General features: G+C 45.9%; 1 protein-coding gene across 9 annotated transcripts in view; it reads left to right on the top strand.

Annotated features, from left to right (window-relative positions):
- Positions 1-21,668, top strand: part of CAMTA1 (calmodulin binding transcription activator 1) — an 877,916-nt gene that overhangs the window by 748,498 nt on the left and 107,750 nt on the right. For all 9 annotated transcript variants that reach the window (XM_034753730.1, XM_034753728.1, XM_034753726.1 and 6 more), the window contains exons 7-8: positions 1,827-3,679; positions 20,594-20,720. In XM_034753730.1, coding sequence (XP_034609621.1) covers positions 1,827-3,679; positions 20,594-20,720 — 1,980 coding nt within the window. The remainder of the gene's footprint in view (positions 1-1,826; positions 3,680-20,593; positions 20,721-21,668) is intronic.

Genomic DNA, 21,668 nt, shown 5'->3' with positions numbered 1-21,668 from the left:
AATAAGAAGTGAGAATCTGAGTGATTCACTTTTCCAACTCATCTACCTCATCCCTACCCCTTTTTGCTATTTTGGTCAAGTAAAATGTACAATAAATTAATTAGTCCTTAGAGAATTTGTCAAAGAAAAATACTGTCTGTGCTTCAAGTTTTCCCCCCCAGTCTTCTTATACAATCAAGATTTAAGTAAGACTGATGACCTCTGAAATACCTAGGTTTGGATTAAAATTCAACCCCTAAGGATCAGCACTTGATCCAGGCTTGCAGATCTGAACATGAATTCTTTTATTCTTCCCTTTGATGTTTTGTCTTATGCTAAGTCTACTGCTTGCTTTGTAACGTAACAGTATCACTTTGCTTTACAGCAGCTTGCATCCTGACACACACATCCCCAACTTATTACAGTCCCACTCAAAGATTGCAACTTGGAAGCCTCTCTCTAGTTCTTGTTCAGCTCCGTTCCTAAGAGAATGGAGAGATTTACTATTACGTTTAGTTTCAAAAGATTTGTTCTGAACTACTTTAGGTGACCTGATTCAGATCTTGCACATATAATAGAGAAGTTTCCCTTCAAGGGCAAGGAACAAAAAGATTTAGCAAATTATAGCAGCTACATAGCCACTTTATGATACCCAGAAGAAGGAAGTTGTAATTGTAGCCATTAGCTATGAGGAGAAGGTTTCTTTACCCATTAGGTCATTATACTGTACAATAATTAAGGTTCTTACCTCATTCTGGGAAAACTGAATCAATTAGAGGAAGAAATATCAAAAATTCATGGGGCTTTCTTCTCAGAAAAAGCAGTCCCAGTGCCAGATTTTGTGGTGAAAAGAGAGTCACCGAAAGAATCGTTTACTGCAGCCAGCTTAATTTTGCAGCTTCCGGAAACAAGTGATACTCATCCCATGACAGGCAAATAAAGGCATGACTGGGCTAACCTCCTATCCAGAATTGCTTTCTGGAGACCTTTCCTCACTGGTTTTTCATCCTGTCTGGTACTAATCACCAGTGTACAAAACCTTTCAAGCTCCAAAATGTTTTAGCTGTCAGCCTGTTAACTGAATGCAACTGATATGAAGAGCTACATATTACAGTACTTCTGGGAGGGGAAAGCTTTCTTTGTTCTAATTTACTTTCTCTTTAATAATTTGGCCAACAACTGTAATTGGACAAGATAATAAGAAAAATAACATAGATGACTGGATGATGTAGGGAAGGGAAGTGGGATATGGAGCTTTCAGCTCTAGATCATCATTTGGAACTCAATCCACATGAGCAGATACCAAGCCATCTGACAGCTGGCCTGTGTGAAATGAGTATGTGTTGCTTGTGTTGGAGGGGGGTTTAGGAGTCTTTTCCTAGTTCCTAATGGAATGTGGCCCACATCACACCAATCCATCACCACAGCTGGCAGTAATAGAGGCCGGTCTCAACAGTCCCAACAGGGAGACTTGAGCACGTACTGAACAGCCCCGAGAGTGGACGTAGAGCCTGAACTCTCCATTTCGAGAGGGGGTCTGGTCAGGTTGGGGTGGTGCTGGCAGTGTGTGCTGTGTGCTCTCAGAAGGAAGGGGAAGGTGGTGTGGCTTGCTGTCATTGCACATAGTGTGCGTGTTCATGGATGTAAAAGGAAGTTCAGCTTTCAGAGCTGTCAATCTGACACTGGTAAGAAATTAACGTTATTTAAAACCTGTCTCTCTCACACTCCCATTCATACACACACTCTCAAGTACAGTTATCCCATGCCATAAATGGAAAATAGCACAATTAATGTTATCTTCATTGATTAGTTCATTAATTACACACGTTGTTTGTGTTTTGGAACAGGAGCAGGTAGCAGTGTGCATCACAAGTGTAACAGTGCCAAACATCGCATCATATCACCAAAGGTCGAACCAAGGACAGGTGGGTACAGCACTCACTCAGAGGTACAAAATAATGATGTCTCTGAAGGCAAGAATGAGCACAGTCATGGCAAGACCTCCAGCCGGGAGAAGAGGAATGGCAAAGTGGCAAAACCTGTGTTGCTCCATCAAAACAGTACTGAGGTCTCTTCCACCAATCAGGTGGAAGTTCCTGACACTACCCAGAATTCTCCTGTGTCCATCAGCAGTGGATTAAATAGCGACCCTGATATGGCTGATAGCCCAGTAGTCACTGGTGTCTCCAGCATGGCTGTTGCCTCGGTGATGGGAAGTTTATCGCAAAGTGCCACAGTATTTATGTCAGAAGTCACCAGTGAAGCCGTGTATACCATGTCACCCACCACTGGCCCAAATCAACACCTCCTATCCTCAGATGCCGCTGCTCAAGGACTGGTACTGGCTGTGAGCTCAGATGGCCACAAGTTTGCTTTTCCTACACCAGGCAGTTCAGAGAGCTTGTCTATGTTGCCCACCAATGTCTCTGATGAGCTTGTGCTCTCTACAACTCTGGATGGTAGCAGAAAAATTCCAGAAACCACTATGAATTTTGACCCAGACTGTTTTCTTAATAATCCCAAGCAGGGACAGACTTATGGTGGAGGAGGCCTAAAAGGAGACAGCATTAGTACCAACATAAGACAGTCGCCCACAACAGAACGTGGGTTCAATTTCAGTGCAGCCCTAACTAAAGAGATTAAAACTGAGGACACTTCTTTTGAACAACAGATGTCCAAAGAAGCGTTTTCCTCCACTTCTGCATCTAATTCTCTCACCCTTACTACAGGGTCAGGTCTGCTTCCATCTGGAGGTGGACTGAGCCCAAGTACCACCTTGGAGCAAATGGACTTCAGTGCCATTGACTCCAACAAGGACTATTCTTCCAGTTTCAACCAGACAGTCCAGAGTCCTCATGTTCACCAGACCCCTTCCCCTAGCTTCTTTCTGCAGGATGCCAGCAAACCTCTCCCTCTTGAACAAAACACCCATAACAACTTGAATGACACAAGTGGCTCTTTTGTGAACACTTTAGGAATCCCCAATGTGAAAACAGAATCCTCCCAAACAACCTCTAATTGCAATGGCACAGTGGAAACTAGAATAGAGTCCACCTCTTCTCTCCAGCTCATGCAGTTCCAAGCAAACTTCCAGGCTATGACTGCAGAAGCTGAAGTTCCCATGGAGACCTCCCAGCAGGCAGAAGGGAATGAAAATCTTCTTAAATCAGGGGATCTTCAAGCCTGTAACACAGAGCACTACATGCAGCCCGAGGCCAATGGTGGTATCAGGAATGGGAATAATCTCCCTATTCTCCAAGGAAATATGGTGCAAGGACTCTACCCAGTGGCCCATCCCAGCTTAAACAACTCCTCCAACATGGAGCTTAATTTGGACCATTTTGACATCTCCTTCAGCAACCAGTTTTCAGATCTTATTAATGATTTCATATCAGTAGAAGGTGGAAGTAATGCCATCTATGGGCACCAGCTGGTGTCCGGTGACAGCGCCGGGCTATCTCAGCCTGAAGATGGCAACAGAGCAACCTACAACCAGGCTGAAATGTGCATCCCTTGCTGCAGCCCTCAGCAAGCCAGCATGCAGCTCAGCAGTGCCGAGAATGGAGCCAGCACCATGGCCTACATGCATGTTGCTGAGGTGGTCTCAGCAGCCGCAGCACAAGGCACCTTGGGGATGTTGCAGCAGAGTGGGCGCTTGTTCATGGTGACAGATTACTCACCAGAGTGGTCTTACCCTGAGGTAAGCTTCCAGCTTTTATTCATTAACAGTTATTCACCCATCTTTAATTCCTTAGTTAATAAGGGCTCCAGGAATCTTCTTGTTTAAACTTTGACAAGGCTTTTAAATATCTCCTCTTAGAAATAAGAGCATTTGAGGTCATTTTCATGTCTGAGTGATCTTTTTATTAAGCACCTCATTACCCTGACAAGGCTTCTTTCCTCACTTACGAAGCATCAGAACAGAACTGTTTTGTTTCACTATAAAGCAAAGTATCTCCAATGTGATGCCGTCCCAGTGTTGCCTAGTTTATGTAGAAAAGTTGTGCATACAGCACATTGAGCCTGACACTTAAATCTGCACTTGGTTTTAATGTTGCCAGTAGCTAAATATCTGGCCAGGAGTTCCTTTATTAGGTTCGGTACTTCACTTGGTTCCATACCTTATACCAGTGGTTTCCCAAACTTGTTCCGCCGCTTGTGCTGGGAAATCCCTTGGTGGGCCAGGTCAGTTTGTGTACCTGCCGCGTCAGCAGGTTCGGCCGATCATGGCTCCCAGTAGCTGCGGTTTGCTGCTCCAGGCCACAAGCAGCGGAACAAGTTTTGGAACCACTGCCTTATACAGATACAATCACTTGCACCACAGATTGGAAACGCCAGCACACAAACTCCTGTTTACATGAAAAACCTTACTGTTGGATGAAAAATATTCAGCCTTGACCATTGTAATGAATAGACATGATCAGACTGGGTCAGGTGTAAAGAGAAATTGTCCTTTAGTAGTTTCTGAAGCCTAGACTTAGAAAATTTTCTTATGGGCTCATTATTGGGATAAATGCAGCAGTTCAAGAAAAAAATCAGCTGTGCTGTAATTGTTCAGAACTCTCTGGTGAATTGTATGTCAGTTATTGCATGTCCATTGTTTCTGTGATCTAAACCCACTAGAGTGCATCTAGACTCTGAAATCTCTTGACATGGAATTGTGAGTGGGCAGGAGGGAACACATCTGGGGTGAGGAGCAGAGGAGTTTACCTAGCTTTCAGTAAAATGACCATCTGATGACTCCAAGACAAAACTGTTAAGGGAACAGGTAATGGATTACTTTCCTAAAGCCTTAGAATCACACCTGTTGGGTAAGAAGGGATTCAGTGTAATACAACAGCATTCATCCTTCAGAGAAGGAGGAGCTTTATGATTGCAGACGGTGCGAGTGGTCAGTCAACATTAAATAGATGGCTACTTCCGGGAACTGTCACATTCCATTCAGTCACACTTCTTAACCTGCCAGTTCCCATCCTGAGAACAGCCGATAGTGGCAGTCCAGCTACAGGTCAGTGTTCAGCTTACATGCATAATACAAATGTAATCAACCACTTAGTACAGTTCAGCCCTAATGCTGTACAGTACATCACAAATGTTGCTAGGGAAATCTGGAACTTTCTAGAATAGGAGATGGATGCCTGTCAAGGCCTGAGGCCACGCTTCAGTCAGTGGGGGTTCGGAATAACTCTGCTTCTGGGATAAACTAATCAGCGATTGGTCATTGATTACCTACCATGTTCTGTTAGTGGTAATTTACCATCAACCGGTCCCCAGAGAGAGATTGGAAATCCAGCATGTTTGTATCAGGATGTTGGGTTTTTTTATTCTCTGAGAATCATCCCTCGTAGCGTGATAAAAAGCTGACGTGGCAGGGCCTGTGGTGAATATTACTGGTATTTAAAAAAAAAATGGTTATTTATTGGTTTAATACTGTACAAAAGCACAATAACATGTTGTGTAGCAACTAAACCCCTCTGAAAATCAGTGCCAATAAATAAAAGCATCTGTCCTTTTGTTTATCTTTAACCAACAGGTAAATAGCTCGGCTTCCAAGGGAAGTGTTTCCTTTCCACGCTAACCAAACAGTAACAGAGTTTTAGCCCCCTATTTGTGGGGCAGGCCTGGCAGTCAGGTCCAAAAATACAATTGTCCCTCCCTTGTAAGCACCATCATCATGTTCCCATTGTGGTGAGAGCTGCCAACTGTGCATTTGACCAAAATAGAATCTGGGTTCTTCCCAAATGAAGGGGACCAGTGTGAATGGAGCCTGCCTTGCACAGGAGAGATGAGGGGTAGGTTGGAGATACCAAGCTGTGGTGCAGGCAGGAGCAAGAGGCAAGGCCCATGCAGATATGCCAGAGGTAAGTGTTTCCGAGAGTCAGCAGTGCTACCTAGTGTAGTGAGACCTACACCTGCACAGCTCACCTGCCTTAGCTTCATGAACATTTATTAATCCTGAAGAGCCCAATGATCCTTAGCCATAAACTTTAGTGGCGGACAGGGGGGCTACCTGAAACTCTGAGCCTGCTGGGAGAATTATTCTACCTTGTTCAAAAGACTCTCTTGTAATATATTGTTGCTGCTTTTCTGAATCTTCATTTTCTTTTTGTTATTTCCTTTGATGTTAGGCTTTTTTTTTGGCTCTGAACTGGCCCTTTTCTTTCATTTTGATTTCATTCTCTTTGTTTGTCTTTGACTTGATTTCCCCATTCTTTAGCTCAGGACTGACCTGAAGAGCCAATTAGCCATTCAGAATATCTTGACAAAAGGGATCAAACAGACTGTTCTCTTCTGCACCTTTGGATTTGTCAATAGTGTTACTATTCATCTCATTGTGGATCCCAGTTTGGACCATATGAGGTCTTGGTCTATGGAAAGGAAGATCATTCTCGTTGACTTCTGCAGCAACAGCCTGCAAAGCTGTCTGATGAGCTGGGACTTTTAGATGCAGAGTGTAACCGCTGTTCTTGCTGGTAGTCTCCAGTTTGCATTCCCCAATGATCTAACTTTGTTTTCATCTGCCACAAGTTCCATGCTGTTGGTGGCTGTCAGATCTTTTACATTTGCTGCTGAATCCATTGCTATGATTACAGTTTTCAGGGAGCTGCTCCTCCTAGCACCTGGTGGCAGAGGAGGAACTTAGTTCTCAGCACGACAATGACCAGACATTGGCAGCTCTGTCACTGTATCTAGTGTGAGCCTTTTCTTTTTCCACGGTTTTGTTTTCTATAGAGGAATTTCATTCATTCTTTCTTTTTCTCTTGCTGTCACCAGGTTCTGTTCTCTCGATGGAAGTGAGAACAAGGGGGAAGTAGCTTCTGGCACTGTCACGTTGTGCCAGGCAGGAGCAGGGCACACACAGAGGCCCATGTGGCCACACCACACAGGAAAGTGCTTCAGTAATAAACCCAGAGTGAGCAATAGTCAGAACAACTGCCAAGCATAGTAGATCTACAAGCCTAACTCTAAGGGTATGTCTACATTGCAGTGTGAGCCCAGGTTAGTAGAACTCGAGTTTGCAGACCTCAGGTTTGTTAACCTAGGGCTTGAGCATCGCATCTATATTAATTTGTGACACTAGGTTAGGAATTGTTGAACCCTGGGTCAACCTGGCGCTCCAGCATTATATAGGCCTGAGTCTAACCATCCATATCCCAGACTGTCCTTGTGCCCTTCCAAAATGTGGCCACTCAAACCTTTTGTTTTCAAGTGCAGTGTGGGAAAAATTGACAGCCCAGAGGACAAATAAAGGCACCCCGTGGGATTGTGGAATACTTTTGGTGGACTCCCAGAGCACGAGACCAGTGGGACACTGCGAACCAATAGGGCTTGAACCCTGGGTTCCAGCTTGACTCAGGATCAGACCCTCCACCCCTGTGGGGTCCTGGGGCCCTGGGTCCAAGCCCTGGTTTGTGTGTAGGTGGAAGGACGGTTAGGCTTGAGCCTGAGCTTACACTGAATAGTAGACATATCCTAAGTGCCTGCCCGCTACCCCTGCACAGGCAGTCGGAACAATCCCGGTCTTGTGCTCTGTGATCTCTCCTGTCCTGGCAACAGCACTAGTAGCCATCTAACAGGACGCTGCAACCTTTCAAAGGGATATGTTGTATCAGTGCTCAGGCACAGTATCTCTAGGAGCTCTCACCAAAGAGGTGCAACCCTCAGCACTATACCAAGGACTCATAATATACATGAATAACATTGAAATCCTTCTCAGACCATTCTCCCCATTGCATGTTCTGAGACTTTCCTCCATTCTTTCAGCTCAAGTCCTTCATGCCCTGATCTATGTGTCCCCCTGCTTTTCATTTTTTCCAGTAGGATTTCTGTGGATTTCACATCTCAGAATGTACATTGTTCACTTTTGTCTGAGCTGGAGAAGGGCCAACATTCTTCTCTGCACCTGCTCTCCATACTGGCAGACCGACTCTTCTCTCGGCTTATGTAGAGGGCCTAAAAGCTCAGAAAACTGATCTCTCTTTCGTTGCAAATCCTTCTTTTTATTCTGCTGTCATGGAAACCTTTTTGTTATCTAATTGATTCACTAAACCATCAGTCATCTCTCTTCCTCTCACAGAATTTGGTGTTATTTTCCTTTGAATGATCCTCTAGGTCTGATTATTCTATGGCCAGAATCACTGGGGACCAGTTTTCAAATATAATATTGGGTCCAGGATTTCTTCTTAATTGGGTAGATCCAAAGCTGGAGTCTATGGTCACAAATCTTGATTCCCAAGCAGCTCAAAGCATCACCTCAGATGTTCATTTTCTTTACTGATATACAATATTTGTTATATACAACTGCTGAGATATGGAGAGAATTTTTTTTCTTGCATTTGTACCACTGGGAACAGGCATCAAATTGCTATTCTATTGCTCCTGTGCTGCTTTTCTTGTGTTCCAGATTTGTAGGGATTCCGCAGAGTTCACCTTCTGCACTAATTCTAGCACAAAGCTGTCAAGAATCTCTCTTTCTGCTGTTTCTGAGGACATTCGGAAAGACCCGAAGCCAGAATTTGTGTTAGTTCATGTAACCACGGTGGCACTATTCTCCTAAGAAAGCCTTGTTTGGTTTTCTTCGTTTTAGGCAGGTTTTACTGAGGGTCACACAGACAGGTGTGCTGTGTGATCTTGGCAGTGGGCCCAGACCACTATCCCATTTAACAAAGAATGCTCAGAAGTGCATCTTAATGCTGTCCCTCTGGTGAACTTTACGTTTTTGCTTTCTGGTGTTCTGGCTGCCATAATCACATCATAAAAATATTATGTACTGTGCACTTCATATTTATCAGCAACCCATTAGCAAGTTTTCATTGTGAACTAATCAAAGAGTGAGAAAAGCCATAAAATTAACTTTCTGCATCTGCAAAACATACTCTGCTTTGGTGCTTCAGGATCCTAGGAATCTAGGATTGTTGGGTTCATCACAATAATCATTTTTGTTTTGTTTTACCATTCAGTTTGCAATTAATATTTGCTTGGAAATGAGTTTCCACAGACACTGAAATGACTGTGCTTCAATGTGTGTGGTAGGATTTGCCTTGTTTGGATTCTCAGTGGAGCTGGAAGAGTTGTCAAGGTGAAAATCATTTTTCCCTGAAGACAAATTGCAGGCAACAAGTTTTGATAATAAATGTTTCTATTGGCATAACACAATAGAAAAAATGCTTTGCTGTCAGAGCCCTTGCTTCATAGCTTCAGTGAGATTAGTCACCCATGAAAGGAACTCTTTAAACATCGGGAAAACTCAAACCCTAATGCTAATAAAAAGTGTAAACAAATACCTTTTTTTTTTCTTATGGCCTGTGTGTCCCTCCTGGGGATTTGATGATCCATCTTGTTCTTCCCTTGTTATTCCTCAATTCCTCTTTCACAGGTGCCTTCTTCCAAAGCCCTCTGAAGTTGGGGAAAGACTCCCACTGATTTCCATGGGTTTAGATTGAGGCCTCAGGGAGGAAGTATTGAGATATCACTGGCAAGCGTATCAATTTCAGGCTGTTTGATGGGGATATTATTACAGTCACAGAAACCCCCCACATTCTCCTTTCCTTTTTCTACTGTCATTGTTTGTTTTAAATATATGATTCTCCTGTAGTTACCAACAGCCCAGCAGTAACAATGAAGAGTCGTGTAGAAAACATATTGCAAAGTTCAGTTCAGGTGGATTAATTGTAAATAAATGGACCAGTTACATTATTTTAGCTGAGTTAAAAATCCTCCAAAGTCTCTTTCTGTCAATCCAAACATATGTACAGGAGCTCCTAGCATCTCAGTCACTCTTTGGTGTGTTCAGAAGTGACATGCCTAGAGTTGGTTTGGCCTGTTATCCAAATATTTGGGGGGGAAAGCTCAGAACATGAGAGTCAGGGAAACCCCCAGAGTGAACTGCGCAGATGCTTTCTGTTTAGACTGGCAGCAGGGTCCAGCAGAGATGCTTCTGAGCTCTTTAGCCAGACCCATCAGTGTAGGCCAAGAGCTATGGAAAGGGCTGAACTCATCTGAACCAGAAGAAAGGTCCTAGGTCAAGTCAGGCTCACTTGATCATCTCCGAATACGAATTCATATTATTGCCAGTGCTTAATTTGTGCTGGAGCCCCGGCACCTCTAGCCTGGCAGTTAATAGCCCCGGCACCTCTGGACTTGCCGCATCAGTTATGAAAGTAAAAAAAAACTGATTGAGCCCCAGCACCTCTTTCATTAAAAATTAAGCCCTGGTTATTAAGGTACTTTCCTTACCTGCAATTTTTTTGTGAGCTCTGTTAAGAATGAAGCCAGAGCATCTGTCATTCTGCTGGGCAGCTGGAAGAACACGCAAAGTTGCTGATTGAAACAATCCCTCCTTTGAACAGCACTTAGAGAGGGAAAACTTAGGGGACTTAACAACATAGAGGACATGTAAACAGGGTCTCAGGATAGACAGGGATGATGGTGCCTTGTTTGTGCCCTAAGCGTCTCTGATGATGCAGCCTGCTGTGAGCCCATCACCACACTGTTATAAAATGCTCTTTTGCTGTAATTAATTTAAGAAAATCAAAAAACTTCTGACATGAAAAGCCATTTAGATCTTAGCAGCCACCAGCCAGCTGCACCAATGGGTAAGATGCATCGCTCTGGTAGTTCAAAGGACCCTAGGGAACCCTCCTCCACTGTAAATGCTGTCTGTTCTGCCCATGCTGAAAAGGGAAATTGTGAAGCAAAGGCGATGGTAGGTGTTCTCATTTACCCAGAATGCCCTTCCAGCTATCAGCTGTGTCCCAGCAGTGCCAGTGTCTGGGCTCTGGATTCAAAACTGAAAGAGCTGGCTACGCTTGTGGACAAACAGAATCCCCTCTCCCTGCTGAGCTAGATGGCCACTCACCCTGTGTCATGCTGTGTCATATGTAACCTCGATTGTAAGCTCCTTGGGGAGGGACTATGCCTTATTCTCTCAGTAAAGTGCGTTCTACAGTTGTGGTGCTGAATACAAATACTAAATAGTAACTGAGCACCTTTCAACCATCTTAGAGAGTCTCTCCTGCAGTTTGCCACTGGAGGGCAGCACAGGAACAGCTAAATAAAGCAGTATCTCCTTGGAAAACAAAAGCAACCATACCTATGCATCTGATTACTAAAGAGCTCTTCTGATTTTTACAGGAGGCTGTTCCTTGTCCCTGCCTCAGTGTGAGAAGGATACAGATACTCCCAGTTTCTGTTCATCGGAACCCAAAGAATCTGAAGGGAATCTCTCTTTAAAAACACAGTCTAACGCTGAGGAAGGACTTGGGGATTTTTTATAGAGGGTCATTGACCCCTGGCTCAAGCAGCAGGCTCCCGTACACGTTCTGCCCCCAGAATGCAAGGTCTCTATAGACCCTTCCCTAATAGAACACAGGTAACGCTGTGCTCCATGCTGCTACCTTAAACCTAAAGCTGGAGTGGATGGGACTTTGTTGCTCTGTATTTGCCAGCTGTTTTAAAAACTAAGCGGAGTTAGGACAGGCTGGTGCCTGAATGGGAGACTTCTAAAGGAAAAGGGAGTTTATTACACAAAAGATGTGTGTTCTACAGACTTGCATAGAAGCTTCAGCCTTCAGCTATGAGTGATAGAGAGAGCAGATTCTCCTCCGGTTTGATAGGAAGTCCAGCTGCACTGGGCTACAGGGGTCCCTGCGTCATTTGTTTGCTGGAATTCTCCTCATCAAAGTAATCCTTCATCTGACTGATCTGAAAACCTTTCTCAGAAATGCTGCTAATGATTATTTTAAAAGCAAAGATTAAGTGCAGAAAACTTCAGTGCAGTATCGTTAAGGCTGAGAATGCAAAAGCATAAGAATCAGGAAATTCAAAAGTTGAGGTTCGCACAGCAACCTGCTCTCAAGCATATCACACCTGGGACATCTATATTTGTTTGGGTGACTGTTAAATGTGTGCCTTGCTATATTTCTACAATGTATTATTACTTGTCATGTGTACTGGGGTAGTACCTAGCCGTCCTCATCACAGACCAGGACCTGCTGTGTTGGATGCTGTGCAAACACCACAAAAACACAATCCCTGCCCCAAAAGAGTTTACAAGGTAACCCCTTGCAGTTGCTAGAGGAACTTGAACTTTTGACTGTTATTTGTAAAGTGCTGAGACCACCATCTAACTGGAAGAAGCTATTGCAATGTCATTTTCTCTAGAACTCAGCTAAATCTTGCCCATCACAACCAGCTCTGGGAAGAATATTTTTTCTTAGGTTGATTAGTAACACTTTTCTATCTCTGACTCAGATCCAGTCTCCCACCTTTACAATCAAATTCTGCCTCATCTGCACATGAAGGGCTTCTGTTGAAATCTGTAGGTGCTTGGCCCTGAGACCGGAGATACTGTTGCCAGGCTCAGTGCATGGTGTGGTACACCGATTGGCCACTCGATGTCACTATTGCAGCTCACAACTGCAGCCAAAGCCTGATCCCTTTTTCAACAACAAATATGCTGATTTGAATGCAGTGAACATTATTGTGAGGGTCGAAGTACTTGGTGTGGCTTGGTACATGAACGTTTGGAATCTGTTGTGGGACTGACGAAAAGGCTGGCAGGACACGGGCCGGCTAAGGAATCCTGCTTAGCTGAGTTGATGGGGTGCACTGCCTGTCTGGGCTGTGAAACCCCTGAGTAGAGCCAATGGTAAAGCCCATTTTCCAGCCATGGACACGAACAAGGAGGGTTTATGTGGCTAGGAGAGGGGGTTCAGCTGGTGCTTTCAAACCTACTTGGCCCAGATGAGACGTAACAGAAGGAAGAGGAAAGGAATGACTGGGCCTAATGCTGCTGCCTAGCTTACGCCCTCAACAGGGAACCCCATTTGCTGATGCTGAGGGAATGTGGAGGTGGTATGGCCCCTCCCAGGCGGGAGCGCTATTTGTGGCCCATTTTAGAGCATGTGTGATGGAGTGTGACCTTAGTCTGGGGCTGCAGGATCAACAGAGGAGGTGCTTCCCACCGGAGCACAGGAGGGGGCAGAGAAGATGCTCCCCTGGAGGTCAGTATGCACTTTGCTTCTCTTTGTTTCTGGTTGCTGTAGTAGTTACACAGTAACTGCTCCTTCCCATGGGTCCCAGTGGAGTTTTCAGAGAGGTGGTCATTAGGGGCCATTACTGGGTCCCCCCTGCAGCAGTGTGTGTGTTGGGGATGAGGGAAGCACACATCCTAGAGGAGGTATTTAAATGTGCTGAATGCACATAAGGCATCAGTAGTAACCCTTCAGCCCTGACCTGGGCCAGGCCACAATGACCCCTTAACATGTCTGAGCTTGTATAGCCAGACTGGGCCCTTTAAAGGGGCCCATGCATTTTATTGCCACTAACACCAAAGGGGAAGAAAAGAAAAGCAGACTTGTGCATGGCTCAGGACAGTGAGTGCGCTCTGGCTGCCTTCATTCAGGGGGGTCTGGCTGTCAGCTCCCACCATCCATGACCTGCGTCTGTCTGCTGTATGTCCTTCCTCTACACCCTTGGCTCCTGGGAGCCACTCACCCACCCATATGGACTGTGACCTGAAAAACCTGTGCCCCGGGTCTCTCCTCAGGGGTCCCACAAACCCTATATCGTTTCTTGGGAAATAAAATAAATAACTATAAGAAAAGGAAGCAAAGTTGGGAACAAGGCAGCTAATGATTTCTCCCAAAGGATTCTGGGATGATTGATACAGAGAGGTCTGCAAAGGGAGTAACTCCTCCAACAACCTCACACTAGCCCCCTACCCTCTTGGCTCAGCAGAAGAGCAAAGATGGGAAGGTAAGTGATTTGATTTTGTGGGTGGAGGAATGTAATAGAGTTGGATGTTGAACTACTGAAAATGTGTGTGCAGGGAGCAAGGAAAGGCGTGTTTCTGGGAAAGGTGAGAATGTGAATGGAAGGGATTCTGAGACTCAGGTTAGTTCTTAAGTGCTCTTCCAGGACCAAGAAAAGAGAAGAGGAGTCAAAATTCCCCTGCCCCTTTCCTTCTGCTCTTCTGCTTCCTGCTCCACTCACTTCCCTTTGGCCTGTTCTGCGCTTATTCCACTGAGATATACCGCACTGAAACTTTAGCCCTGTCTTTGATGGCATCCTTTCCTGGGCAGAATGAGCTAATGGTGTGTGGTGGAGGTGGAGGGACCTCTGGAGTCACTAAGCCTAAACTGGAGGAGTATGAGAATACACAGTGTGTTTTCTAAGGACCACATTATTTCCAAGATTCTTGGTGTTCTCAAGCGGTGATCCAAGGGGCACAGTTGCTTGGGTGCCCTTAGTAACACCTTTGCCATTGCTCCTTTCATTGAACCTTACATTCAGAATGTCTGGAAATGTAGTGCTTTTATATATAGAGAGAAAACCGAAACATTCTCTGAAGAGATGAAAGGGTGGGCTGGATTCCTGAAAGGCGAGGTGAATTTTTGTTTTTTAATTTTCAATTTTAACTCCAGATTAATGACATTTCTTGCCTGAAAATTTCCTTAGGGTTTTTAAAACATTGAAGATTTGCTCAATGAGGGGATCCTGGTAAAAAGAGGTTTCTAGCTATCTACATGGGATGTATTATTATTCCAGTTTATAGCTGGCGAAAATGAGAGACAGAGAAAGAGCACTGACTCAAGCAATTCGCTTGGCACCTGCTATGCTGAATCTGGGCCTATTCTCAGTTTTCCTATTTGTAAATACGAGGCAGCAGTACAGTGCTTGCCAAATACTCCCCTGGTGCAAACTACTCCCTTTCAGGTTGAAGCCATTACAAATACACTTGGGGAATAAATGCAAGAAGCAAGCTCACCCCCAGACACTTTGACTAAACATTTCCAGAAAAATATTACATAAGAACAGCCATGCTGGATTAGTCCAATGGTCCATCTAGCCCAGTATGCATCTTCCGACAGTGGATGGTGCCAGATGCTTCAGAGGGAATGAACAGAACAGGGCAATTTATCAAATGATCCATCCCATCGCCCAGTCCCAGGTTCTGGCAGTCAGAGGATTAAGGATATCCAGAGCCAGGAGTTGTATTCCTCACCCTCTTGACTCATAGCCATTGGTGGACCTATCCTCCATGAACTTACCTAATTCTTATTTTGAACCCAGTTATACTTTTGGTGCCCTTTGTCATCGCTTATCCATGCTGAACAGTCCCAGTCTTTTTAATCTCTCCCCATAAAGAAGCTGTTCCAGACCCCAATCATTTTTGTTGCCCTTCTCTGTACTTTTTCTAATTCTAATATATTTTTTGAGGTGGGGTGACAAGGTGTGGGTGTACCATGGTGTGATGAATTGGAGAAACTGCCCACCAGCCTGGCAGAGATAAAGAGATCCCTTTGGCCCAGCTAGCCCCGTCCTATTATAGCTGCAGCCAATGCCAGGCCTGAAGAGTGTAGAAAAGGAGAGACCGGGGCCAGGTCAGTGCTGACTAGTGAAGAGGCAGGAGCTAGCTAGCACATTATCTAATAGGAAAGACCAGTAACCTGCCGGCCAAGGCAGCCACCAAGGAGCACGTTCTGTCTCCCAGTGTGGAGGAGACCTAATAGCCTCTGACAACTGAGGTAACTAGGTGACTGCAACCCAGAGACATTGTGGGGTTTGGATGCACCAAACCTACAGCTGCCCTGCCTGAAAGAGATGGTCCCAACAGCAGGGCCCAAGATCCACAAGAGGGCACCAGGGGAGGCAAGCCACACCAGCACATTGGACTATTGGGACCATTCCCCAAACTGAAGGGACTCTGGTAGGAAGTAGCCCAGGGCAGTGGATTTAGAATTCCTGCTTGGAGTGCCCCCTGTTCAGGGGTCATCTCACACAGGGATGAGACCTGGTAGAGTGGGAGGGCCTAGGACCTCCTAGCCCAGGGGTTCTCAAACTGGGGGTCGGGACCCCTCAGGGGGTCCCGAGGTTACTACATGGGGGGGGTCGCGAGCTGTCAGCTTCCATCCCAAACCCTGCTTTGCCTCCAGCATTTATAATGGTGTTAAATATATAAAGAAGTGTTTTTAATTTATAAAGGGGGTCACACTCAGAGGCTTGCTATGTGAAAGGGGTCACCAGGACAATAATTTGAGAACCGCTGTCCGAGCCCCATTGCCTGAAAGACTGAGACACCTTGACCAGGGAAACAAGGGGCCATCAAGCATGCCAGCCACTAGGCCACCTGGGCCTCCAAGCACTCTGTTACATACAGATTTATATAGCAGCATTATGATATTTTCTGTCTTATTGGCTATCCCTTTTCTAATCATTCCTAACATTCTGCTAGCCTTTTTGACTGCCACTACAAATTGAGCAGACATTTTCAGAGAACTATCCATAATGACTCCAAGATCTCTTCTTGAGTGGTAACAGCTAATTTAGACCCATCATTTTGTATGTATAGGTGGGATCATGTTTTCCAATGTGCATTACTTTGAATTTATCAACACTGAATTTCATCTGCCATTTTCTTGCCTAGTTGGCCAGTTTTGTAAGATCCCTTTGTAACTCTTCACAGTCAGCTTTGGACTTAACTATCTTGAGTAATTTTATGTCATCAGCAAACTTTTCCACCTCCGTTTACCTCTTTTTCCAGATCATTTAGGAACAGCCCTGATCCCAGTATAGATCCTCGGCAGACCCTGCTATTTACCTTTCTCCACTCTGAGAAATTACCATTTACTCCCTACCCTTTGTTTCCTATCCTTTAACCAGTTACTGATCCATGAGAGGACCTTCCCACTTATTCCTTGACTGACTACTTTGCTCAAGAGCCTTTCGTAAGGGACCTTGTCAAAGGCTTTCTGAAAGTCCAAGTACACTGTGTCCACTGGATCACCCTTGTCCACATGTTTATTGACTCCATCAAAGAATTCGAATAGATTAGTGATACATGATTTCCCTTTACAAAAGCCTTGTTGATTCTTCCCCAACATAACATTCATCTATGTGTCTGATAATTCTGTTCTTTTCTGTCATTTCAACCACTTTGCCTAGTACTGAAGTTAGGTTTACCAGGCTGTAATTTTCCGGATCACCTCTGGGACCTTTTTTTAAAATAGGCATTACATTAGCTAGCCACCAATCATCTGGTGCAGAATCTGATTTAAGCGTTAGGTTACATCCCACAGTTGGTAGTTCTGCAATTTCATATTTGAATTCCTTTAAAACTCTTGAATCAATACCATCTGGTCCTGGTGACTTACTTTTTAATGTATTGGTTTGTTCTAAAAACTCCTCTATTGACACCTCAGTCTGGGACAGTTCCTCAGATTTGTCACCTAAAAGGAATGGCTCGGGCGTAGGAATTTCCCTCACATCCTCTGCAATGAAGACCAATGCAAAGAATTAATTTAGCTTCTCTGCAATGGCCTTGTGTCTTGCTTGAGTGCTCCTTTAGCACTGTGATCATCCAGTCGCCCAGCTGATTGTTTGGCGGGCTTCCTGCTTCTAGCATAAGTCCACAGCGATGCCATTTCCAGCAGATTGGTTTGGTTTGGCAAAGTAAGGGGTCACAATGGGAAGCTTATGTCAACCTGAACTGTGTCACAGACTAGGTTCTCCATCGGTATTTCAGGTACCCTGGTCTTCAACTCCACTTTCTTATATTGGGGAGGAAACCCTTTTCATAAGAAAAATGTCTGGATGCAGCAGACTTAAAGGTATTTGCTACACAGCACTCCAGGCAGGTCATTAGGTGGCAATGACACCCTGATTTTGTTAGAGCATCTCAACTTTTGGATGGGCTCCCAGTCCCCTAAATATAACCTTGCCTTCTCTGCAGTATTTTTTCTACTGGATAGGTGTGAGATACTTTGCAAGCTGAATGTCCAAGAGGAGGGAATTCTCCTTTCTGCCCTCTCCCCATAGCCTGTCCAAGCTGTTCCCCTGGCCTCCAACAGAGGTGCAGCTGAGGAACAGAACCAGTGCCGTTCCCTCAGGGCAGCTAGGAAGCATTGAGCTCCTGAACCAAAAGGACCAGGTAAAGAGAAGAGCCCTATGGCCCTTCTTGAGGCCTAAGCCACAGGCAGATGGCTCCCTCTACTGATTGCCAACCCAGCAGCCCTGAAACAGACAGAGATCCAAAACTGAAACTCAAGCGCAGTGCTTCCACGCCTGGGTCATCAGGAGACTCCGCCTCTGGCACCAGGGACGATCGTTGTGCTCTGCTGGCCATGGCAGATGCATGGAGATAATACCTCAGAGAGAGCTACATTCAGTCCTTGCCAGAGGATCTGTTGCCTTGAACCTAAGGGCATTGAGAGCTAGGGAGTGGGGGATGTTTGAGTGAAAGCTAAAGGGGCTGCTTTTGGATCAAGCCCTGCCTGGCCCCATGGCCCAAGATAGCTGGGGAAGTTGCCTGCTCTCTGCATGGTGCAGCAGTGCGACTGTGCACTTGCAAGAGATGTTTAGATGCTTAGAACAGGGGCTTGGGAATCCAGACTCCTGGGTTCCAGTCCCAGCTGTAGCAGGGGAGTTTGGTTTGGTGGGTTAGAGTGCCAGGAACAGGGACCATGGCTTTAGTCTGTGTTTCTAGAGCACCTTGCATGCACTCCATGACTGAGGCTCCTTAGGTGCTACTGTGATATAGATGATAATACATCAGCCTCCTCGGTTCTATTACAAACTTTGCCACTTACTCTGTTTGTCCTTGGACACATCTCTGCCTCTCTGTGCCCCAGTTTCCTTATTTGTACAATGGGGATTGTACTGATGTCTTAAAGGGAGTTGTGATGCTGAATTAATCAATGTGCCTAAAGCACTTTAAGGTTCTAGGCTGAAAGGACCTGCAGAAGGACAAAGCCTTGTTGTTACGGGGCTACGTCTGAAACAGAAGTTCAGGCTGCTTGGAGCTCACTTGTTCCTGGAGAAAGAGCTGGTTTGTTTTGCTGAGCCATTATCATTTAGTGCCATGTGTGCTGCTTACCTGTTACATTTTATATACAAAACCTCCAATATCATTGGCAGGTGCTTCAAACTGCAGCTGATACGGTGCCGCAAAAAACAACTCAGTGTCCCAGAAGCCATTTGTTCTCTGCAGAGTTGCCCATAAAGCTGTCATTTTTCACTAGCAGCATTATCTGTGAAGGGGTCAGTGCGGCTTTTCTCTGGGCAGAGTTAATACAGTGTGGTTGAAAGATCAACACTGGTGCCTCCTTTCACTTGTGAGCATTACAAGGCCACATCATTAACTTGAATGTTCCCTCCCCGATCAGATGTGTGGCATAGACACAGAGCTCTCTGGAACCCCCTACAAGGAAAGCGGAAAGGTCTGAAATACGCTTGACCCAGATTTCTAAAGTCCCTGGTGGGACACACCACTGCAGCATATTTATCTGTCTACTTGTTTGTGTGTCTAGATACTTACACACCATCTCTGTGGAACCCAAGTGTCTTAGTATCTGTGTCCTTCCTTATCCAGCTGCATCAGCTGCATCCCTAGTTCCAGGTCTGATGGAAGCTCTTGGTGATTTGCACACACATCCTGCCCCATAAATGAGCCAGATTTCATTTATTCTCCCCCCAGTCCGCTCGAACTCCATGATCTACCCTCAGTTCTGGTGTGTGGCATGGCTTAGGATGTGACATGTGTTGTGTGCTCTGCTGTGTTCGGTGGGTGACCTTCCACTAGCATTAGGAGGGACTCAAGGGTTCCCTGTTGTTTCTGCAGAATAGATGGTGGCAGTCAGGGCAGCCAGTGCTTAAAGTCGTCCGAAAAAGCTGGGAGTCCATCATTTTCTACAGAAATGAAAGCAAATCACATCTGCCTGTCCCCCCCCCACCCCACCCCAACATCAATTCTGCCTCCAGCCCCACTTCTGCTTCTCCTACAACTCCTGGGGTCTGTGGGGCTGCAGTGGGGTCCCCGCTCCCCTTCTCAGGCTGAGTGTTGCAGGGAGGGAAAGAGAAGGGGAGGGGATAGGAGCAGAAAAGCCCTCCCCTTACGCATAAAGGGGAAGGAGGGAGCAGAACTACCCTCAGCATCTCTGCTCTGTTTGCTCGTGCCTCACTCCCTCAGCATCCCTGATTGGCTGCTTTCATCTCAGGAGGCAGGGCAAAAAGGAAAGCTGCCAATCAGAGGGGTTCCTCCCCACCGCCCAGGCAAGGCTGAAATGTATGCTGCTCAGCCACCTGACTTGAGTTGTAGAAGTTTTGTTTGTGTGTCTGCAACCCATTTCAACCAGGGGCACATGGAGTGCCGAGGGCAGCAGAATGCCGCGCAGAGTCCGTTGTGGTCAAGGCAGTGACGCACAGTACATGGTTATACCTTTGGGAGAGGGTGCAGGAGGAGCGAAGAAAAGGAAGTTGCTAGGGGAACAACCCTGCACCCCAGGGTGAGATTTAGAGGCCCAAGGGTACTCTAGACAATCTGATCATGACACTATAAAGGCCTGAGGCAATGGGGCCCTTGCTAACCCATGCAGTGATATAGCCAGAGCAATGTCAGTTGCAGAGACACTTAGCTAGTGACTTGGCAACACTGTGAGAACCAGCACTGGACGTCAGCCTGTATTGGAGGATTCCTGCTTCCTGGCCTTGGTTTTCTGTTGTCTCTCATGATGCTCTTTTTGGCCCATGGTTCCAAGTTTAAGTGCATGCACCGCCCTGGGGAATGCTTCCTTTGTAACGCTATTTCTTCTCTTTCCTGTCCTTTTCCTTGTAGGGAGGCGTGAAAGTCCTAATCACAGGCCCCTGGCAGGAAGCGAGCAATAACTACAGCTGTCTGTTTGATCAGATCTCAGTGCCTGCATCTTTAATACAGCCAGGGGTGCTGCGCTGTTACTGCCCAGGTAAGGTATGCCCATCTCATGCAGCTGGTGATATAATGACTGACCTTTCAGCAAGAATTTGAGAGAGGTGCAGGTGGGACTGGAATACTCACCCCAATAATATGGGACGGGTGGAGTTGACCTGTCAGTGAAATGGGGGTGATCTAGCAGGGCAGTGCTGGCAAAAGTGGTGTCATTAAGGCCACCCGGGCAGCGAGTATCAGGGCATGAACCTAACCATGGGTGTTCATGTTAGCATTACTCAGCGAGAGCTGAGCCAAAGTATGTGTTTACCCAGCTTACTGAAATGAATAGGAGAAATAATGACACAGTAAATGTTCTGGGGAGCAGCAGGTGGAAGGTGGGGTGACGGAGAGGATGTACACCCAGGTCACATTGCAGAGCAGTCACAATAGCTGTGGACTTGTACATATAGTGCAGCAGTTCTGTGAACAATCCTCTGAGCCCAGTACAGCGCTCTCGTGCTGGGTAGCACTTACCCATGTGAGGGGTCTCTTGCATTCAGTTACAGTGCCTGGCCCTCGCTGCGAGCCACGGCAAGTCCTGGCCAGTGTACAGTGTGATGGGCCTAATGTGACAGCGCTGAGCCCCCAACACTGTTCTGACTGATCCAAGCACTGCCAGTGTGGTAAGTGCTGCACAGGATACGGAGATCAAGGCGGTCCCTGCACCCAGGGCTTACTATCTAAAGCAGACACATTGAGGACAGATGGACCAGGAGCCCCGGGGAGGTGTGTAACCCTTCTTCAGCTCTGATCTAACTCTTCTCCTAGTGTAATGACGAGGGAAGAAGCATTTCATGTGGATTATGGTGAGGAGCATCAAAGAACTGACCTTTCAGCAAGAATTTGAGAGAGGTGTGGGTGGGACTGGAATACTCACCCCAATAATATGGGACGGGTGAAGTTGACCTGTCAGTGAAATGGGGGTGATCTAGCAGGGCAGTGC

Source organism: Trachemys scripta, chromosome 19 (assembly GCF_013100865.1).
Source record: "Trachemys scripta elegans isolate TJP31775 chromosome 19, CAS_Tse_1.0, whole genome shotgun sequence".
Classification (NCBI taxonomy): domain Eukaryota; kingdom Metazoa; phylum Chordata; order Testudines; family Emydidae; genus Trachemys; species Trachemys scripta.
This window is presented reverse-complemented; position numbering and strand designations above follow the sequence as displayed.